The following is a 17,124-nucleotide window of genomic DNA, read 5'->3' as shown; positions in this document are numbered from 1 at the left end:
GATGAATAGAGCAACAGTAGTAGACCCCACTTTGACTCTTGTCTCCCCCCTAATACCTACACACAGACGTACACTTACATATGCTTACTCTGCCTTTACGGTAATACTAGAATGATTGTTTATTTTTCCACTACCATTGCTCCTCGCCAACACTTTACAATCTTACTAATGCACCTGACCCTATACATTTGAGTTGAGTAGTAGTAGTAGTAGTGATATCATTATCAGCAGTTCGCCGAGTCAGATACTCTGTGTTTTATGGCCCTCAGGCGGGGGTGGGAAGTTACTGGGAAGCGGGGCGGGGTTAGCAGGGACCCGGGAAGTGAGGGGATGTGCGTGGGTAGCGTTAGGGGGGGGGGGTTAGGGGCTGTTACTGTTTGCCCTCGGTCTTGAAAACTGACCCACCTCCGCCCATCCCGACACGCCTGCCAGAACTCACCACTCCCCTATAAATCACTGACATTTAATCTATTTGACATACTGAGAAAATATATTGGATGATGTACATGGAAAAACTATAACTTGCTCTCTCTTTTCTCTTCCTCTCTCTCCCCCCTCTCTACTCTCACTCCCCCTTCCCCTCCTCCTCTACCACTCTCTCCCCCTCTTCTCCACTCTGTTTCCCTCCTTTCCCCTCTCTCCCTCTTTCCCTCCCTCTTTCCCTCCCTCAGCTCTGCCTTACAATTTTCCACCTTCCGGCCGTCCGCCACAGAGTCGAGAGTCGCTCACAAGCACCGAGGGGACGTGGGCCTTCTTCCGTAACCACTGACCCAATATGTATCGTTACACCAGTGTTTTTCACACTGCCGGCCATCGCACGGCCTCTCTCAAAAAGCAGTAATTCGTAATTAACAACTGCATCGTCAATGGCACCAGATTGCACCATATTTCGTTACGTTCACTGCACGTTCACGCTTACGAAGGTATACATTCCAAGGCGGTATCAGCTATAGGACCAAACTTATGACACAAAACAGAGGAGCTAATCACAGCACGTCCTCTCCCTACGCTACTACTACTACTACTGCTACCACTACTTCTACTACTACTATACTACTTCTACTATACTACTACTTCTACTACTACTACTACTACTACTACTACTACTACTACTACTACTACTACTACTACTACTACTACTACTACTACTACTACTACTACTACTACTACTACTACTACTACTACTACTACTACTACTACTGCCTTACTACTACTATTACTACTACTACTACTACTACTACTACTACTACTACTACTACTACTACTACTACTACTACTACTACTACTACTACTACTACTACTACTACTACTACTACTACTACTACTACTACTACTACTACTACTACTGCCTTACTACTACTATTACTACTACTATTATTACTACTACTACTACTACTACTACTACTACATAAATGATACCTCCACCCATGTTTAATTTCCCGACACATAATCATGGAGGGCTCCATAGCTTGGAGGTCATTAGCCCCAACTCTGTTCGCTAATGACTGTGGCATCCAACCATATCACTAATGCTACCTGACACTAAATCACCTATCATCTATTACGTCTAGATCCCCCTTTCCTTCCCTACTCAAGTCACTCCCGACCCACCCTAATGTCACTCTCCACCACTGTGGCTTCATAGTCCATATTGGAGATGGTGGTGGCTTTTGGGCCAGAGTGTCTGGTGCCCCTGAGACATAGGATGGCCGACCTGAGCAGGGAGAACGAGAGGCGACACCTCATCCAGGCGACAACGTGGCTCCTTGGCTGTTGCTTCTTTTCTGAGATTAGTTCCATGAGGCGTGTAGAAGCAGTGGGCCCTGGGACCCATCCCGCCGGATGTGGTGAAGACGAGGGGGGTGAAGCTGCCCTGATCCACATGTTGGATTCTTTCACCGTATGCCCTTGTCTTCTCCTGCTCGTTCCTGTGGTGGGCGGCTTGAAGGGCAGCTCACGGTGACAGGCAGCCATCGGGTCGAATATGCGGATGTCCATGAACGCCCGCTGTCCGCGCACCCAGAATCCGCGGGCACTTACATCAACCCGTGCCTCCTGTGAGGTATTGGCTGTCCTGTACCGAAGGTGTTCGCCGTCCAGGGGAAGCAGTGCCGGCTCGGTAGTGACGTCTTGGCATACCTCCCCAAGCATGCTGGCTGTCAGATCCCTCACTTCATCGTGTCGAATACAGACGAAGCCTCCTTTTTAACATGTCATGGTGTGGGTGACATCATTTGGTGATACACATGCACAGAGATCAGGCAGTCCCTCAATCGGCCAGCCATATCTCAGAGTAATGGCGTCGACAAATTCTTGTTTGTTGAGGCTGAAGCCCTTTGCTCTGATTGGCAATGACGTTAGCCAGTTAGAGGCGCCTGCCTCCTGTGCTGTGTGTATTTTTCACCCATTTCTGTGGACAGGTGGTGTGTAAGACGGTCCAGCTCGTCTTTTGGGCCTGTTGCCTTTCTTCTGAGATTTTTCTTTAATATCTCTTATTTCTGTTTGGTCTATCTCGCCCTCTGTCTCCTGAGCGATGATCCTGTTGATGAGTGACCTGGTAAGGCTGATGGAGTTTTGGTTCTCCTTATCTGCCAGCTTCTCAGGGTTGGTGATCCCATCCCACCCAGTCTTGGGGAAGGGCTAGCATATCCCTCTCTTCCTCCCCAAAGCATGATATTTCACCAGCGCCGGCAAGAATACATTCTTGACGGCATTTTCCAGTGGTCGGAGGAGTGGACTGATGCCGGGGATGGTGCGCATCAGAACGTCCACCGATGTTGGATGCCGTGGTGTACGCTGAATAGGCAGCGTGTGGCTCAGTCTTGGCAATGGCAGACAAAGCTTCTATTTCCTTCACCCATTCAGCTACTTTGTCTCCCACGTACTCCTTCTTATATACCTCTGTCCCGATCACTGCACCTAAGTGTCGTTGTCCGTCCTTTGTCACAATGACGCCACTTCCTCTAAAAGTTTCTGCGGCATGGTCATAATGTTCAGGTTTGACAATAAGGACAGACTTGGTGGCGTAAGGATGTATCCTATCTCAGGGCCGGCGGTGTTCACAGTGTCCCACCACCCTTTTAAGTCTGAGATTTTACCAGCACCTGAGAGGTCATCCGCATAAGCCACCTGTTTCACCCGTGTTTCTGCGAACGCGATTTCATTTTGGAGGACTGATAGGCCCAGGGCGTACATAGCCATGGCCATTGGGTCACCTTGTGTTGTTCCCTCAGATGATTTTAACACTTTCACCTTTCCACTGTGGCTATTTATGTATAAGTCAGTCGGGTATGTATAGGTATTTTCGACATACATAGCTAAGCTAGGGCACTTGGTTTTAATGTTGTGTATCATAGTCTTTCTATTTATTGTGTTGAAGGCATTTTTGGCGTCAACAAGAAGCACTGCTTCGCACTCCACGTGGTCGAATATCTCCCGCATGGCATGGACTGCTGCTTCTCCTCCTGCCTGCTGCCCCGCACAAACTTGGAGGTTCCCTGCTGCCATTCTCACATCTTCTTTGACGACAGCCATGATGCATTTGCCTACGATGCGCCGCATGACTTCTCCGACTCCTATAGGCCTGCATCCCGGCCTCTTGTCCAGGGGAATGAGGCGGCATGCCGTCAGGGCGTCCACATAGTGGCAGCTGGAGGAGGCGAGTTTTCTTGCCAGTGCTGCAATGGTGTTCCGCAAGTCGCCAGCTGCATTGCCAAAGTTGGCGCTGCTCAGCAAGCTTCGCCATCCCCGTGCATCAAGTCCTGAGGGCCCCGCGCTGCCACGAGTCTGGAGGGCCTTCTTCCACACCATCTCTCCTGTTATCCTTTCGTATATAACTGGATTCGGTGGTTGGTGACATCCTGCCAGTCTCAGTCCCTTCAGGTCACTCGGTGGAGGATGTTTTTCCTTGAGTTGACTGATCGTGTCCCTGGTGAGTGGAAGCACACCCCGTGTGGAATTTTCTGACAAGGCTCGTGTTGCAGACGCAACGTTGCCTTGTCGCATTTTGTCTGCAAACTTCCGGGCCCTGTCTTCTGTGGAGGTGTTGTTTTGTTGGGGTCCGGGGAGCCTCTCCTGTATGGCTCTGGCTTCTCCAAGGAGGGTATCTAACTCGTTAGTTTGCCACAAGGCAACTCGTCTTCTTAATGCCTCGATATTTTCGGCTTGTTTGGTCTTTGGGTGTGCTTTTTGGAGGAAGAGATGGGGGAGAGTGAATACAATTTTCAGGGATAGGGGCGCCAGTGGTGTGTTCTGGATGTAGTTATTTAACAGGGTGACAATTTCTTTGATGATAAATGTCGTGGCTCCACATCTGGGTGGTTCAAAAAGATTTCTTGCAGACCACCCAACAACTTCAACTACTACTACTACTACTACTACTACTGCCTTACTACTACTATTACTACTACTATTATTACTACTACTTCTACTATACTACTACTTCTACTACTACTACTACTACTACTACTACTGCCTTACTACTACTATTACTACTACTACTACTACTACGACTACTACTACGACTACTACTACTACTGCCTTACTACTACTACTACTACTACTATTATTACTACTACTACTACTACTACTACTACTACTACTACTACTACTACTACTACTTGTAACGGGCTTGTCGGGGGGCGTTTAAAGGGTGTTGATTAAGACTTCAGCTTCCTTAAGGCGAATTATATTCGTAGCCTTTATGTACAAGAAGCGACGGAGCGAGAGCGACTGTCGTTGTGTGTCAGTCGGACTCTCGTGAAGGAGTTGCGAGTTACAGGTTGGAAAATAATTGTTACAATTGGTCACGTATGTCAAGGTGACCTCCACGCACCATCGGAGTGCGAAGTATACAAAACTGAGACGGTAATCACTGACGGACGACATTCCTATAAGGTGGCGTGATCTATCTGTCGTGGGTTTTTCCATTGACAATTGTATGCCTAATTCGTGGTGATATTAAATAATAATAATACATTGATATCCTACTATAACACTGCTCGGTCACCTACCAGTGATCGCGACCTCGCGATATACAAAAATCGAAATAGCAGTCTAGTTACCATGAACATACATAGTGGGAGTTTGTCAAGCAGACTGCCTATGATACAATTACATTAAAACACTGGCTATGTAAGAACAGATGTGGAGTTATAATATAAATAGTGAGAGGGAAACCGGAACGTGTGTGACATGAAACATAAGAAACCTCTCAAAAGATAAATATAAGGACACATGTATAAGAAGCTATCAACTGGCATAGTTACAGACAATGAAACGTTGATCTAGCTCCCAAAAAAAAAAATTCAGTAGTGAAACACAGTACAATGTTAAGTATAGGAGCAGCCAGGTTTCTGTCCCCTGACTTGTCTGAGAAAAGGAAAAACTACCTTGCCAGTGGCCTCCCTGCATCCAGTCGCCGTGTCTGCACAACCAAATAATCGTGCAGGACAGAGTTTCTCCTAATAAGGTAGCACATGACGACGAGACTGACGAACATCAGAAACACTGGTACAAAAAATCCAGGGTACAGGTAGGGGAGATGCAAATAATCAGGCGCGTTTCCTCCAGGGTTTCCGCAAACTCTGTTTTGTTTGCGAAAGACAATGAATTAAGGGAATTAGTCACATACGAGATGCTGGAGAAATGACTGTTATCGAGAGACCGTAGAGGAAACACTCGATGGGAAATATTGGCCGTGAAAACCAGACGGATCCGGGACGGGTACGTTGTTATGTTAGTGGAGCGGATATAGCATTATTCCGCTATGGCACAGTGACCAGTAACCCGTTGATAAGTGGTACCCTCCGGGCAGATGACCGATACATAGAATGACTGAGGGAAATAAAAATAATGCAGACCCTGAAAGTTCTTATGGAAAACAGGCGTTGGTGTTAGCTGCTTGTAGGGGCACAGGGAAAGAGCGTCAGATGCGCTCACGCGGGTGAGGGCGATCTCGCAACCCCCCCCCCGAACTGGTAGGAGGGCAAAGAGAGACGCAGAGCAATAGAATCGCCCGAAGACCGTCTCCTTGCAATACTGCAAGAGTGAGTAGCTACCCGTTGAATACAGAGCGAAATCCTTCGCGATTAGAACAAGAGACGGGGACGTGTCCAGGGCTAACACACTGTCCTTTGCTGAAAAAGGGAACGGGACAATTTCGTGTGCCTCAAACACGTCCGCCGTCTGAAATGGAACATGAATGATTATGGCATCAGGGGTGAGGCTGGACTCAATCAAGGGGTAAAAATATTGACTCATGTCCGGGGTGAATAAGAGTGTTAGGCTATAATTTTGATACCCGATCTGGACAGTCGTTCTCAAATCGTGTAGAGGGAACAAGGCAGGTGTGACTCTACCGTGCGCTGCATCAACCATGTTGCTAATAACCTGCTGATTTGCCGTTGCGACGGAGTTAATGACGTTTTCCAATACATGCAAGGCCTGATCTAGGAGGAGAAACTGATTCACCTGGTCGATCTGTTTGACAACTATGTTGATAACCTCTACCATCTTATTTGTCTGCTCTAGCAGTTCCTCAATGCTAGTATGCAATTGCGCAAGTTTTCTACAATTGGCGTTGATCACCCTGCGATTTCGAGCAGCAAAGGAAAGTACATGAGCGTAGTGGTCCCGCAAATCGCGAACGTCCTCGTCGGTAGCCGTACCGAAAAGGAACTTTGAGGCGGACCCAACGATGTTGAGCAACCCCCTCTTTACCCGAGAGTGAACTGAGTGAAAACTATAATCCATGTTTACCACATCAACTTTTCCCCGTAAGAACAGAATCCTATCCTCCAGTAGTTGAAAAAGAGTCAGAGAGTTGGTACTAGAAGGTGCCTTTGATTCCCTAGTCTTGGTAGCCCGTATGGCGTCTGCCATGCCGAGTAGTTTTTCTGAGACTATCCTGATTGTGTCCGTGGTGTTGGTCAAGGAAGTATATGGATATTTTACGAGGAGCACATCTTCTATGAGGAGGACCTCTCCTATGTGTGCCGTGAGGGCACCAGGCTTCAGGTGGATGGGTGTTGTTGCAAGCAGGGAGCCGAGGGACAGCAAGATGGTCAGAAAACGCAACATCATGATCTGAAAGTGGTGGGAATGAAGTATTTAAACCCGTGGTCTCAAGTTATAGCTATGGGTGTTGGGATTATCTTGTTGAACATTTGACTCTGAGGAGGAAGTACCAATACCAAGGTCCAAAGGTAAGGGAATTACTTTCAGACGATCACTGTGAACTTCTAGACTGACTCCACTATTCGACTCGAGAACCTCGAACCGATTTCCCCTGACATTCCGAACAACTCGGTAAGGACCCACAAATTTAGCCCCCAGTTTCGAACTCCTTTCCGCTTGCTTAATCATGACTGTGTCACCCTCTTTGAAATTCACCGGGACGGCCTGTTTGTGTTGTTTTGACATCATTTCAACCTTCGTAGCTTTTAACGTACACCTAACTTCTGAGTGTATCTTGGAAAACATATGCATCTGCTGTTGTGCGTACCTATCAATGTTGTAGAGAGGTTGCTGTGGGGTTGTTAGGAAGTCGTACGGAAGACGTTTCTCCACCCCATATAAGATGTAGTAGGGAGACTTTCCCGTAGAGTCGTTTACCGACGTATTTATGGAAGCGGCTATATGCGATAGCCAATCCTCCCAGTTATCGTGGAGATCGTTCACGATAGGCCTGAGGACCTGTAAGATTTTCCTATTAGCCCTCTCCGCCAACCCATTAGCAGCTGGGTGGTAAGCTGTGATGAAGGATTGCGTGATGTTAAACTGAGCGCATATTTCGCTCAATACTGAGTTCCTAAACTCGGTGCCATTGTCACTCAAGAGAATTCGAGGAGACGAATGTGGACACAACACGTGAGTCACGAGGGCATGGGCCACGCGTGGCTGTCTTGTCCTTGAGAGGCGCGAGAACTAGAAACCTAGAGAACTGGTCGACGCACACCAATAAGTAGCGCGAGCCATGTTGGCTCTGGGGGAGCTGTAGTAAGTCTATATTAACAACATCCCATGGCGCCTCTGGTACTGGGTATTGCAACATAGGTGCTGGCCCTTTGACGGACCCCTTGTGCTTAGCACAAACGACGCAATGTGCGACATGTTTTTCTACATCAACCCGTAATGTGGGCCAGTAGAATTTTCGTCTGGTGACAGATAGCGTCTTGTCTCTTCCTGGGTGACCCGCAATGGGTGTGTTATGGACCAGCTTAAGCGTCACGGGGACGTATATGTCTGGGATGACCAGTTGGTCTATAGGTACCGGTTTGCTGGCCATGACCTACAAAGGAGGTTGTCCTCTGATAGGAAGAATTGTGAAAAGGGAACTGGCAATTCAGGAAGGTTTGATTCGTCTCCCGACTCGAGGGCGTAAATTAACCTCTTCCACACAGGGTGGTCACGCTGAGCAGTGTGTAGCTCAGGTGAAGTGAAGTTGTGGATGACCTCTGGAGTGGTAATCGCGCCTATCGGAATATTCCGAGATAAGGCATCTGCGACCACATTTGTTTTCCTGGTGATGTATTTATCTCCGGATTATATGCTTGGATCGTTAAGAACCATCTTGCCAGACGACCGTGTAGGTTTTTCCTTGAAAAGATCAGTTATGGCCGCGTGGTCCGTATACACCACAATTTTGTACCCCATCACTATGTCACGAAAATGCTTCAGAGCCCACACAATGGCAAGAGCCTCTAGGTGGGTAACAGAATAGTTCTTTTCCGGAGCTGTAAGTACTCGACTGGCGAACGCTATCACATGCTTTTTGCCGGACTTATCTGTTTGCATCAGCGCGGCTCCTACTCCACTAGCCGAAGCGTCGGTACAAAGCTGAAAGGGGTCCTTGAAATGGAAAGACAAGGACCGGAGCCTGTGTAATAGCTTTCTTTAAATCATCAAAACTCGTTTGTTGAGCTGGGAGCCACTGAAATGGTACGTCTTTCTTTAAAAGATGGGTTAGGGGACTCGCGCGTGCTGCGAAGTCCTTAATGAAAGGCCTGTAATAACCTGCGACACCCAAGAAAGACCGTACTTTGTCCGCAGACGTTGGCTGAGGGAACTCGGCAATAGCCTTTATTTTGTCGTCCACTGTGTGGATGCCGAATTCGTCCACGACATGCCCCAATAACTTGATCCGAGGCTTTAAAAATTCACATTTGGTGATTTTGAGCTTTAATCCGACCTCTTGAAGTCTGTGTAGGACTGCTTTTAGTGTTTCCATGTGTGCATGCACGTCTTTACTTGCTATGATGATGTCGTCTAAATACACATAGACAGAGTTGCCCAGCAAGTCACCAAAAATACTGTTCATTGTCCTTTGGAAGGTCAAGGGAGCTCCTTTGAGCCCGAACGGCATCCTCGTCCACTCATAGTGGCCATGAGGCGTGCTGAAAGCCGTTATTTCACGTGACTCGGGGGCCATGGGCAGTTGCCAGTAGCCACTGACCAGATCAAGACTCGTAAAGACTTTATTTCCTCTACCGAGACACATCAGATCTCGAAGAACGGGAAGCGGAAAATGATCATCCACGGTCGCGGTGTTCACACGCCGGAAATCAATCACAGGACGATAAGAACCGTCTTTCTTTGGAACCAGGAACAAGGGTGAATTCCACGGGGAATTCGATTCTTTGATGACACCTTGTTCTAACATTTCAGAGATAAGTTGTTGCACCACCTCCCTCTGACTGTGGGGGAGCTTGTACGCATTGATATATACAGGATTTGTATTGGGTTTTAACTTAATGTGGTGTTCAGCACACTGCGTAACTCCAAGCGGCTCGCCTGGTAGAGCAAGCGCCCCCCGATAATGTTCCAGAAGCTGGACTAAGGTTGGCTTAATTTCGGAATAGTGTGCAACTTTTAGGAATGCCTCTAAATTAGCTGTGTCTTGTTCGGGAGAAGCCTGACACGCCGAGGTTATGCCTGAGACTTGGGCTGAAGGGTATTCAGCAGGTTCCGGGGCGACATTTCTCCCATACACTAGACACTGGCATAATCGAACACCGTGTTTTAAGGATACAGGGGATCCAGACGTGTTTATAACCAATGCCTCTGCAAAACCTTCCTCCTTGACTGTCGCAAGAGTTACCTCCACCGTCACGCGGTGTACGTGAGGAACTCCGTCGATACACACATCACTGCCCGCCGGAGGGGCGTTAGGCAAACGGATTTTAACAAGTTTTGCAGCACGATCCGGAACTATATGAGGACCTTCTACGACTGCCGTTACTGTCCGCCACAAGTCTGCAATGGTTTCGTGTGGTTTGACCGTAAGAGGTGACACTTGGGCGGTGGCAGTCCCTGAGTCTGTGGTGGGTTGGTCATTTTCCACATCTGAGGGTGAGATTACAGTTGACAGAGGCGATGGATTTACCATCCCCTGTATGCGTCGGCCTTGATACACGATCGCGTTGCTTTCAGGGTTTATGGTTATGTGCAGGTCTTTCATGGCGTTTAATCCTAAGATCCCATCCACAGGTAAAGCAAACCTGCTAGAGACATAAAAGAAATCTCGAAAGGGACATACTTTTTCATGTAAGCTGACTGTTAGTGGTACTCGCCCAAGGATTACCAAAGTGGTGCCCGTCACGCCTATCACATTCAGGTCGTTCTCTTGGAGCGGCCAATTTTCCCCACTCGCCTGTCGTGTCAGAGACCTGAAACCGGAGTCGGAGATGACACTGACTGTGGCACCTGTGTCAACCGCTAAGGTGAGTGAAATTTTGCCCACCTTGCAAGGGAGGGCAATTATGCTTGTCCGTCCCAAGGCGGCAATGACGGAGTCAAGTTGCTCCCAATTAGTATTTTCCTTAAGGGACACTTGGATGTACGCCTCGGGGCTGTCACGAAGTCATGGCTTTTTATTCTGAGAAGAGGAGTGTGGTTTATTGTCCGCTGCAATACTTTTGTATTGCAGAACAACTGTCTGAATCATGAAAACAATTCCCGTGGATATGGCAAAAGGCAGCCTTCCGCTGATGGTTTGGCCTAGGGTTCCTGTGTGATGAATGATGCCCGCCCCTGTAGCCTCCTGACCTATCTGAGCCCTGTCTTGAATGTGTTGATTCCCTACGTTTCGCGAAGCAAGAATGTTCAGAATGTCCTGATTGCTTGCAAAAATTACAGGTGAGAGAGACCTTACTTTGAGCCTGTAATGCTGCGGCTGGTGCGAGGGGATGCTGGTGAGGGTGTCCTTGAACCTTGAGTGGGTTGTAAGTATGCAGACGAACCCGGGGGTGAACGAATTCTGCGGCCTGTAATTGATAAATAATGAGTGCCTGAACATAAGATTACCTTAGTAAATTCACCGGTTGTGGTATCGTGTTCCAGTCCCTCTTCACTTGAAGGACGAGCCAACTGTTTAAAGGTGTCGCCGAGTTTAGCGAGTGTCTTTGTTCATACTATGGTGTAAATCATTTACAAAATAGGAGCATATGTTGATAGCTGTAAACATGACCCAATAAACGGAACGTGTATGAATGAATAGTTTGCGTTGAAACCCTAAAAAGGCAAGAAAGAGTGGCTAGCAAGGTGCCTGTTTAGACGTAATAGAAGTTAAGGTTATAATGGAATGCCCTAATGATATGGGTATATATAGAAAGAATAACTATATAAACAAAGTGGTATGTTAAGTGAGTATACCATTGAAGCTCACGTTTTCTCTCGAGCGGTGAAAAGAAAACGGAGGCAGGGCACACTGATGAAGATTAAATTTGATCAGGGAACTCACACTATACTCAATAGACTCGCTAGCAAACAATAAGAAAGAATCAATATCGTATGCGAATGAACGTTACTCTCACAATTATGACTGATTAACACCGTTAGGAACACAGAAATTAAAAAAATCGTGCCCCTGCACGGACAATAATGAAAATAAGCCGAGTCGGCATATTTGGACAAGAAGGGAATATCTACAAATACCAAGATTAATCAGCTGATGTAGTGGAGAGGGCGACGGCTTGTGATGCCCTTGGGTACGTGCAGTCGTTGTAGGCGCGTCAGGAAACCTCGGCCGCGGCCACAGCGGCGGTGAGAGGTGAGGGATGGGCTGACATCGGAGAACTCGCAATGGAGGTTGAAAAACTGCTGACCCAGCAATTTGAGCGGCCGCGAGTGCGCGGATGGGAGCCGGTACACTGCCGCCAGACGAATGATGGCCGCGTCGTCCTTGTTATAGTAAGAGATGGGCGGCGGTGGCAGATAAGACGACTTGGGTGTGTAACCTCTTGAGAAGACGCCTTGCAAGAAACGGTAGTGGGAACAGCTTGCAGTCACCGGGAGATGGCCGCGGGTACCCTTGCTGACTGTTTGCCGGAAGAGGTTTGGGGCGATGCTCCCGGCAGCGGCGGTGATGCCGCCAGCTGTGGAGCGAGGGGCATGCGGGGTGTCCCAAGGTCAGCGGGGCGTGCCTCCTCGTTGCCGGTGTGAATACTTCTGCCGTATCGTGGAGTGGCTTGCAGGGTTCGTAGCAGTGCTGGCTTGAAGCGGGGGAGCGGCTTGTAGATTGTGGCCCTCGCTATCGGCTGCGTAGGCCTGTGGGTGTGCTCGGGGCTTGTAGGCTTGACGCCTGTAGAGTTGCTTGAAGCTGGTGTGCTCGAGGCTTGTAAGCTGGACGCCTGTAGAGTTGCTGCTGGTGTGCTCGAGGCTTGGAGGCTGGACGCCTGTAGAGTTGCTTGTAGCCGGCGCCTGGTGAGATGCTTGTAGCTGGCGCCGAGTGAGGTGCTTGAAGCTGGCGACTTGTGAGTTGCACGTAGCTGGTGCCTTGTGAGATGCTTGTAGATGGCGCCTTGTGAGTTGCACGTAGCTGGCGCCTTGTGAGATGCTTGTAGCTGGCGCCTTGTGAGTTGCACGTAGGTGGCGACTTGTGAGATGCTTGTAGCTGGCACCTTGTGAGTTGCACGTAGCTGGCGCCTTGTGAGATGCCGCGGACGGCTGGTGCGTTGCCGCGGACGGCAGGTGCGTTGACTCCTTCTTCCCTTGTACACCTGTCCCCGGAGTTTGTTGGTGAGTTCTCGTGGCTTGGAGGAGAACGAGGTAGCGAAGGCACAGGCGCGGGGTGACCGCTGCCAACCAAATGTAACGGGCTTGTCGGGGGGCGTTTAAAGGGTGGTGATTAAGACTTCAGCTTCCTTAAGGCGAATTATATTCGTAGCCTTTATGTACAAGAAGCGACGGAGCGAGAGCGACTGTCGTTGTGTGTCAGTCGGACTCTCGTGAAGGAGTGGCGAGTTACAGGTGGGAAAATAATTGTTACAATTGGTCACGTATGTCAAGGTGACCTCCACGCACCATCGGAGTGCGAAGTATACAAAACTGAGACGGTAAACACTGACGGACGACATTCCTATAAGGTGGCGTGATCTATCTGTCGTGGGTTTTTCCATTGACAATTGTATGCCTAATTCGTGGTGATATTAAATAATAATAATACATTGATATCCTACTATAACATACTACTACTGCCTTACTACTACTATTACTACTACTACTACTACTACTACTACTACTACTACTACTACTACACTGCTACTACTACTACTACTTTACTGCTACTACTACTACTATACTGCTACTACTACTACTATACTGCTACTACTACTCCCTTACTACTACTACTATTCCTTTACTACTACTACTACTCCCTTACTACTACTACTACACCCTTACTACAACTACATAAATGATACCTCCACCCATGTTTATTTTCCCTTCACATAATCATGGAGGGCTCCATAGCTTGGAGGTCATTAGCCCCAACTCTGTTCGCTAATGACTGTGGCATCCAACCATATCACTAATACTACCTGACACTAAATCACCTATCATCTATTACGTCTAGATCCCCCTTTCCTTCCCAACTCAAGTCCCTCAAGACCCACCCTAATGTCACTCTCCACCACTGTGGCTTCATAGTCCATATTGGAGATGGTGGTGGCTTTTGGGCCAGAGTGTCTGGTGCCCCTGAGACATAGGATGGCCGACCTGAGCAGGGAGAACGAGAGGCGACACCTCATCCAGGCGACAACGTGGCTCCTTGGCTGTTGCTTCTTTTCTGAGATTAGTTCCGCGAGGCGTGCGTAGAAGCATTGGGCCGTGGGACCCATCCCGCCGGATGTGGTGAAGACGAGGGGGGTGAAGCTGCCCTGATCCACATGTTGGATTCTTTCACCGTACGCCCTTGTCTTCTCCTGCTCGTTCCTGTGGTGGGCGGCTTGCAGGGGCAGCTCACGGTGACAGGCAGCTATCGGGTCGAATATGCGGATGTCCATGAACGCCCGCTGTCCGCGCACCCAGAATCCGCGGGCACTTACATCAACCCGTGCCTCCTGTGAGGTATTGGCCGTCCTGTATCGAAGGTGTTCGCCGTCCAGGGGAAGCAGTGCCGGCTCGGTAGTGACGTCTTGGCATACCTCCCCGAGCATGCTGGCTGTCAGATCCCTCACTTCATCGTGTCGAATACAGACGAAGCCTCCTTTTTTACATGTCATGGTGTGGGTGACATCATTTGCTGATCCACATGCACAGAAATCAGGCAGTCCCTCAATCGGCCAGCCATATCTCAGAGCAATGGCGTCGACAAATTCTTGTTTGTTGAAGCTGAAGCTCTTTGCTCTGATTGGTAATGACGTTAGCCAGTTAGAGGCGCCTGCCTCCTGTGCTGTGTGTATTTTTCTACCCATTTCTGTGGACAGGTGGTGTGTAAGACGGTCCAGCTCGTCTTTTTGGGCCTGTTGCCTTTCTTCTGAGATTTTTCTTTTAATATCTCTTTTTTCTGTTTGGTCTATCTCGCCCTCTGCCTCCTGAGCGATGGTCCTGTTGATGAGTGACCTGGTAAGGCTGATGGAGTTTTGGTTATCCTTATCAGCCAGCTTCTCAGGGTTGGTGATCCCCATCCCACCCAGTCTTGGGGGAAGTGCTAGCATATCCCACTCCTCCTCCCCCAAAGCATGAGATTTCACTCCCTTACTACTACTACTATTCCTTTACTACTACTACTTCTCCCTTACTACTACTACTACTACTACTCCCTTACCACTACTTATTTTTTTTTTTTTTTTTTTTACGTTGTTGCCTATTGCGCCGGTAGGCATCTTCCCGGTGGGGCCTGATGGTCGGCCCAAGGCTTCTTCCAGGTGGGGCCTGATGGTCGGCCCAGCCCGTTCTGGCGCAGGCGAGTGTTTATAGTGGCGCCATCTTGCATTGGCTCATGCTGGCCCCCGGAACTCGTTCTGATTCACGGACGGCTCTCTAGAGTCCGGGTTGATGGGTGGTCTTCAGGACAGCATGTAAGTAGTTTTAAGCCACTGAGCAGACTGAAAATCCGAGTAGTAGCGAGGATTCGAACCTGTCGTCCATCATGGCGAATTGTGGGTCCAGTATTGGCCATCACTGGCCACCGCTCACCTCACTACTACTACTACTCCCTTTACTACTACTACTACCTCCCTTACTACTACTAATAATACTACTCCCTTTACCACTATTCATCTCTTTACTACTACTACTACTCCCTTTACTACTACTACTACCTTTATTACTACTACTACTACCTTTACTACTACTACTACCCCTTTACTACTACTACTAACCCCTACTACTACTACTACTACCTTACTACTACTACTACTACTACTACTACTTCTACTACTACTACTCCCCCATTACTACTACTTACCCTTACCACTTACATTAATACTCCCTTACTAATACTACTAATTCTTTTTATCATTACTACTCCCTTTACTACCACTACTATCCCCACTCACCACCACCACCCCACCACCACCACCAACCCCACCACCACCACCACCCCCCTACCACCACATTACCAATACTCCCCACCACCACCACCACCACTACCCCTTACCACCACCAATCCACCACTACCACCACCCCCACCACCACCACCAATCCTCACCACTACTACCACCACCACTACTACCATCACCACCACTACTACCACCACCCCTACTACCACTACTACCCCACTACCACCACTACTACTACCACCACCACCATCCCCACCACCACTACTACTACCCCACTACCACTACTATCCCCACTACCACCACCACTACTCCCCACCACCACTATCCCCATTCCACCACCACCACTACTACTACTACCACCACTACTACTATCCCCATTACTACTACTACTACTTTTCACCACTAACCTTACCACTACTACTACTCCCTTACTACTACTATTACTACTACCACCACTACTACTACTACTACTACCACTACTACTACTACCACTACCACTACTGCTATCACCACCACCACTACTACCACCACTACTACTACTACTACCACCACCACTACTGCTATCACCACCACTACTACTACTACATTACTACACACATAAATGATACCTCCACCCATGTTTATTTTCCTTCACATAATCATGGAGGGCTCCATATTTGGAGGTCATTAGCCCCAACTCTGTTCACTAATGACTGTGGCATCCAACCATATCACTAATACTACCTGACACTAAATCACCTATCATCTATTACGTCTAGATCCCCTTCTTCCCTACTAAGTCACTCCTGACCCACCCTAATGTCACTCTCCACCACTGTGGCTTTTAGTCCATATTGAGATGGTGGTGGCTTTGGGCCAGAGTGTCTGGTGCCCTGAGACATAGGATGGCTGACCTGAGCAGGGAGAATGAGAGGCGACACCTCATCCAGGCGACAACGTGGCTCTTGGCTGTTGCTTTTCTGAGATTAGTTCCATGAGGCGTGCGTAGAAGCATTGGCCCTGGGACCCATCCTGCCGGATGTGGTGAAGACGAGGGGTGAAGCTGCCCTGATCCACATGTTGGATTCTTTCACCGTATGCCCTTGTCTTCCTGCTCGTTCCTGTGGTGGGCGGCTTGCAGGGCAGCTCACGGTGACAGGCAGCCATCGGGTCGAATATGGATGTCCATGAACGCCTGCTGTCCGCGCACCCAGAATCCGCGGGCACTTACATCAACCCGTGCCTCCTGTGGAGGTATTGGCTGTCCTGTATCGAAGGTGTTCGCTGTCCAGGGAAGCAGTGCCGGCTCGGTAGTGACGTCTTGGCATACCTCCCGAGCATGCTGGCTGTCAGATCCTCACTT

General features: G+C 48.7%; 1 protein-coding gene across 1 annotated transcript; it reads right to left on the bottom strand.

Moving 5' to 3' along the window:
* Positions 1 to 1,399: 1,399 nt before the first annotated feature.
* LOC126993177 (uncharacterized) lies at positions 1,400 to 15,007 on the bottom strand. Its single transcript, XM_050852039.1, has 2 exons — positions 14,023 to 15,007; positions 1,400 to 1,741 (listed from the first exon to the last, which is right to left on the bottom strand). The coding sequence occupies exons 1-2, from the start codon at positions 14,934 to 14,936 to the stop codon at positions 1,597 to 1,599; spliced, it is 1,059 nt and encodes a 352-aa protein (XP_050707996.1). The 5' UTR covers positions 14,937 to 15,007; the 3' UTR covers positions 1,400 to 1,596.
* Between the last annotated feature and the right edge of the window lie 2,117 nt (positions 15,008 to 17,124).

This window comes from Eriocheir sinensis, unplaced genomic scaffold (genome assembly GCF_024679095.1).
Source record: "Eriocheir sinensis breed Jianghai 21 unplaced genomic scaffold, ASM2467909v1 Scaffold576, whole genome shotgun sequence".
NCBI lineage: Eukaryota > Metazoa > Arthropoda > Malacostraca > Decapoda > Varunidae > Eriocheir > Eriocheir sinensis.
This window is presented reverse-complemented; position numbering and strand designations above follow the sequence as displayed.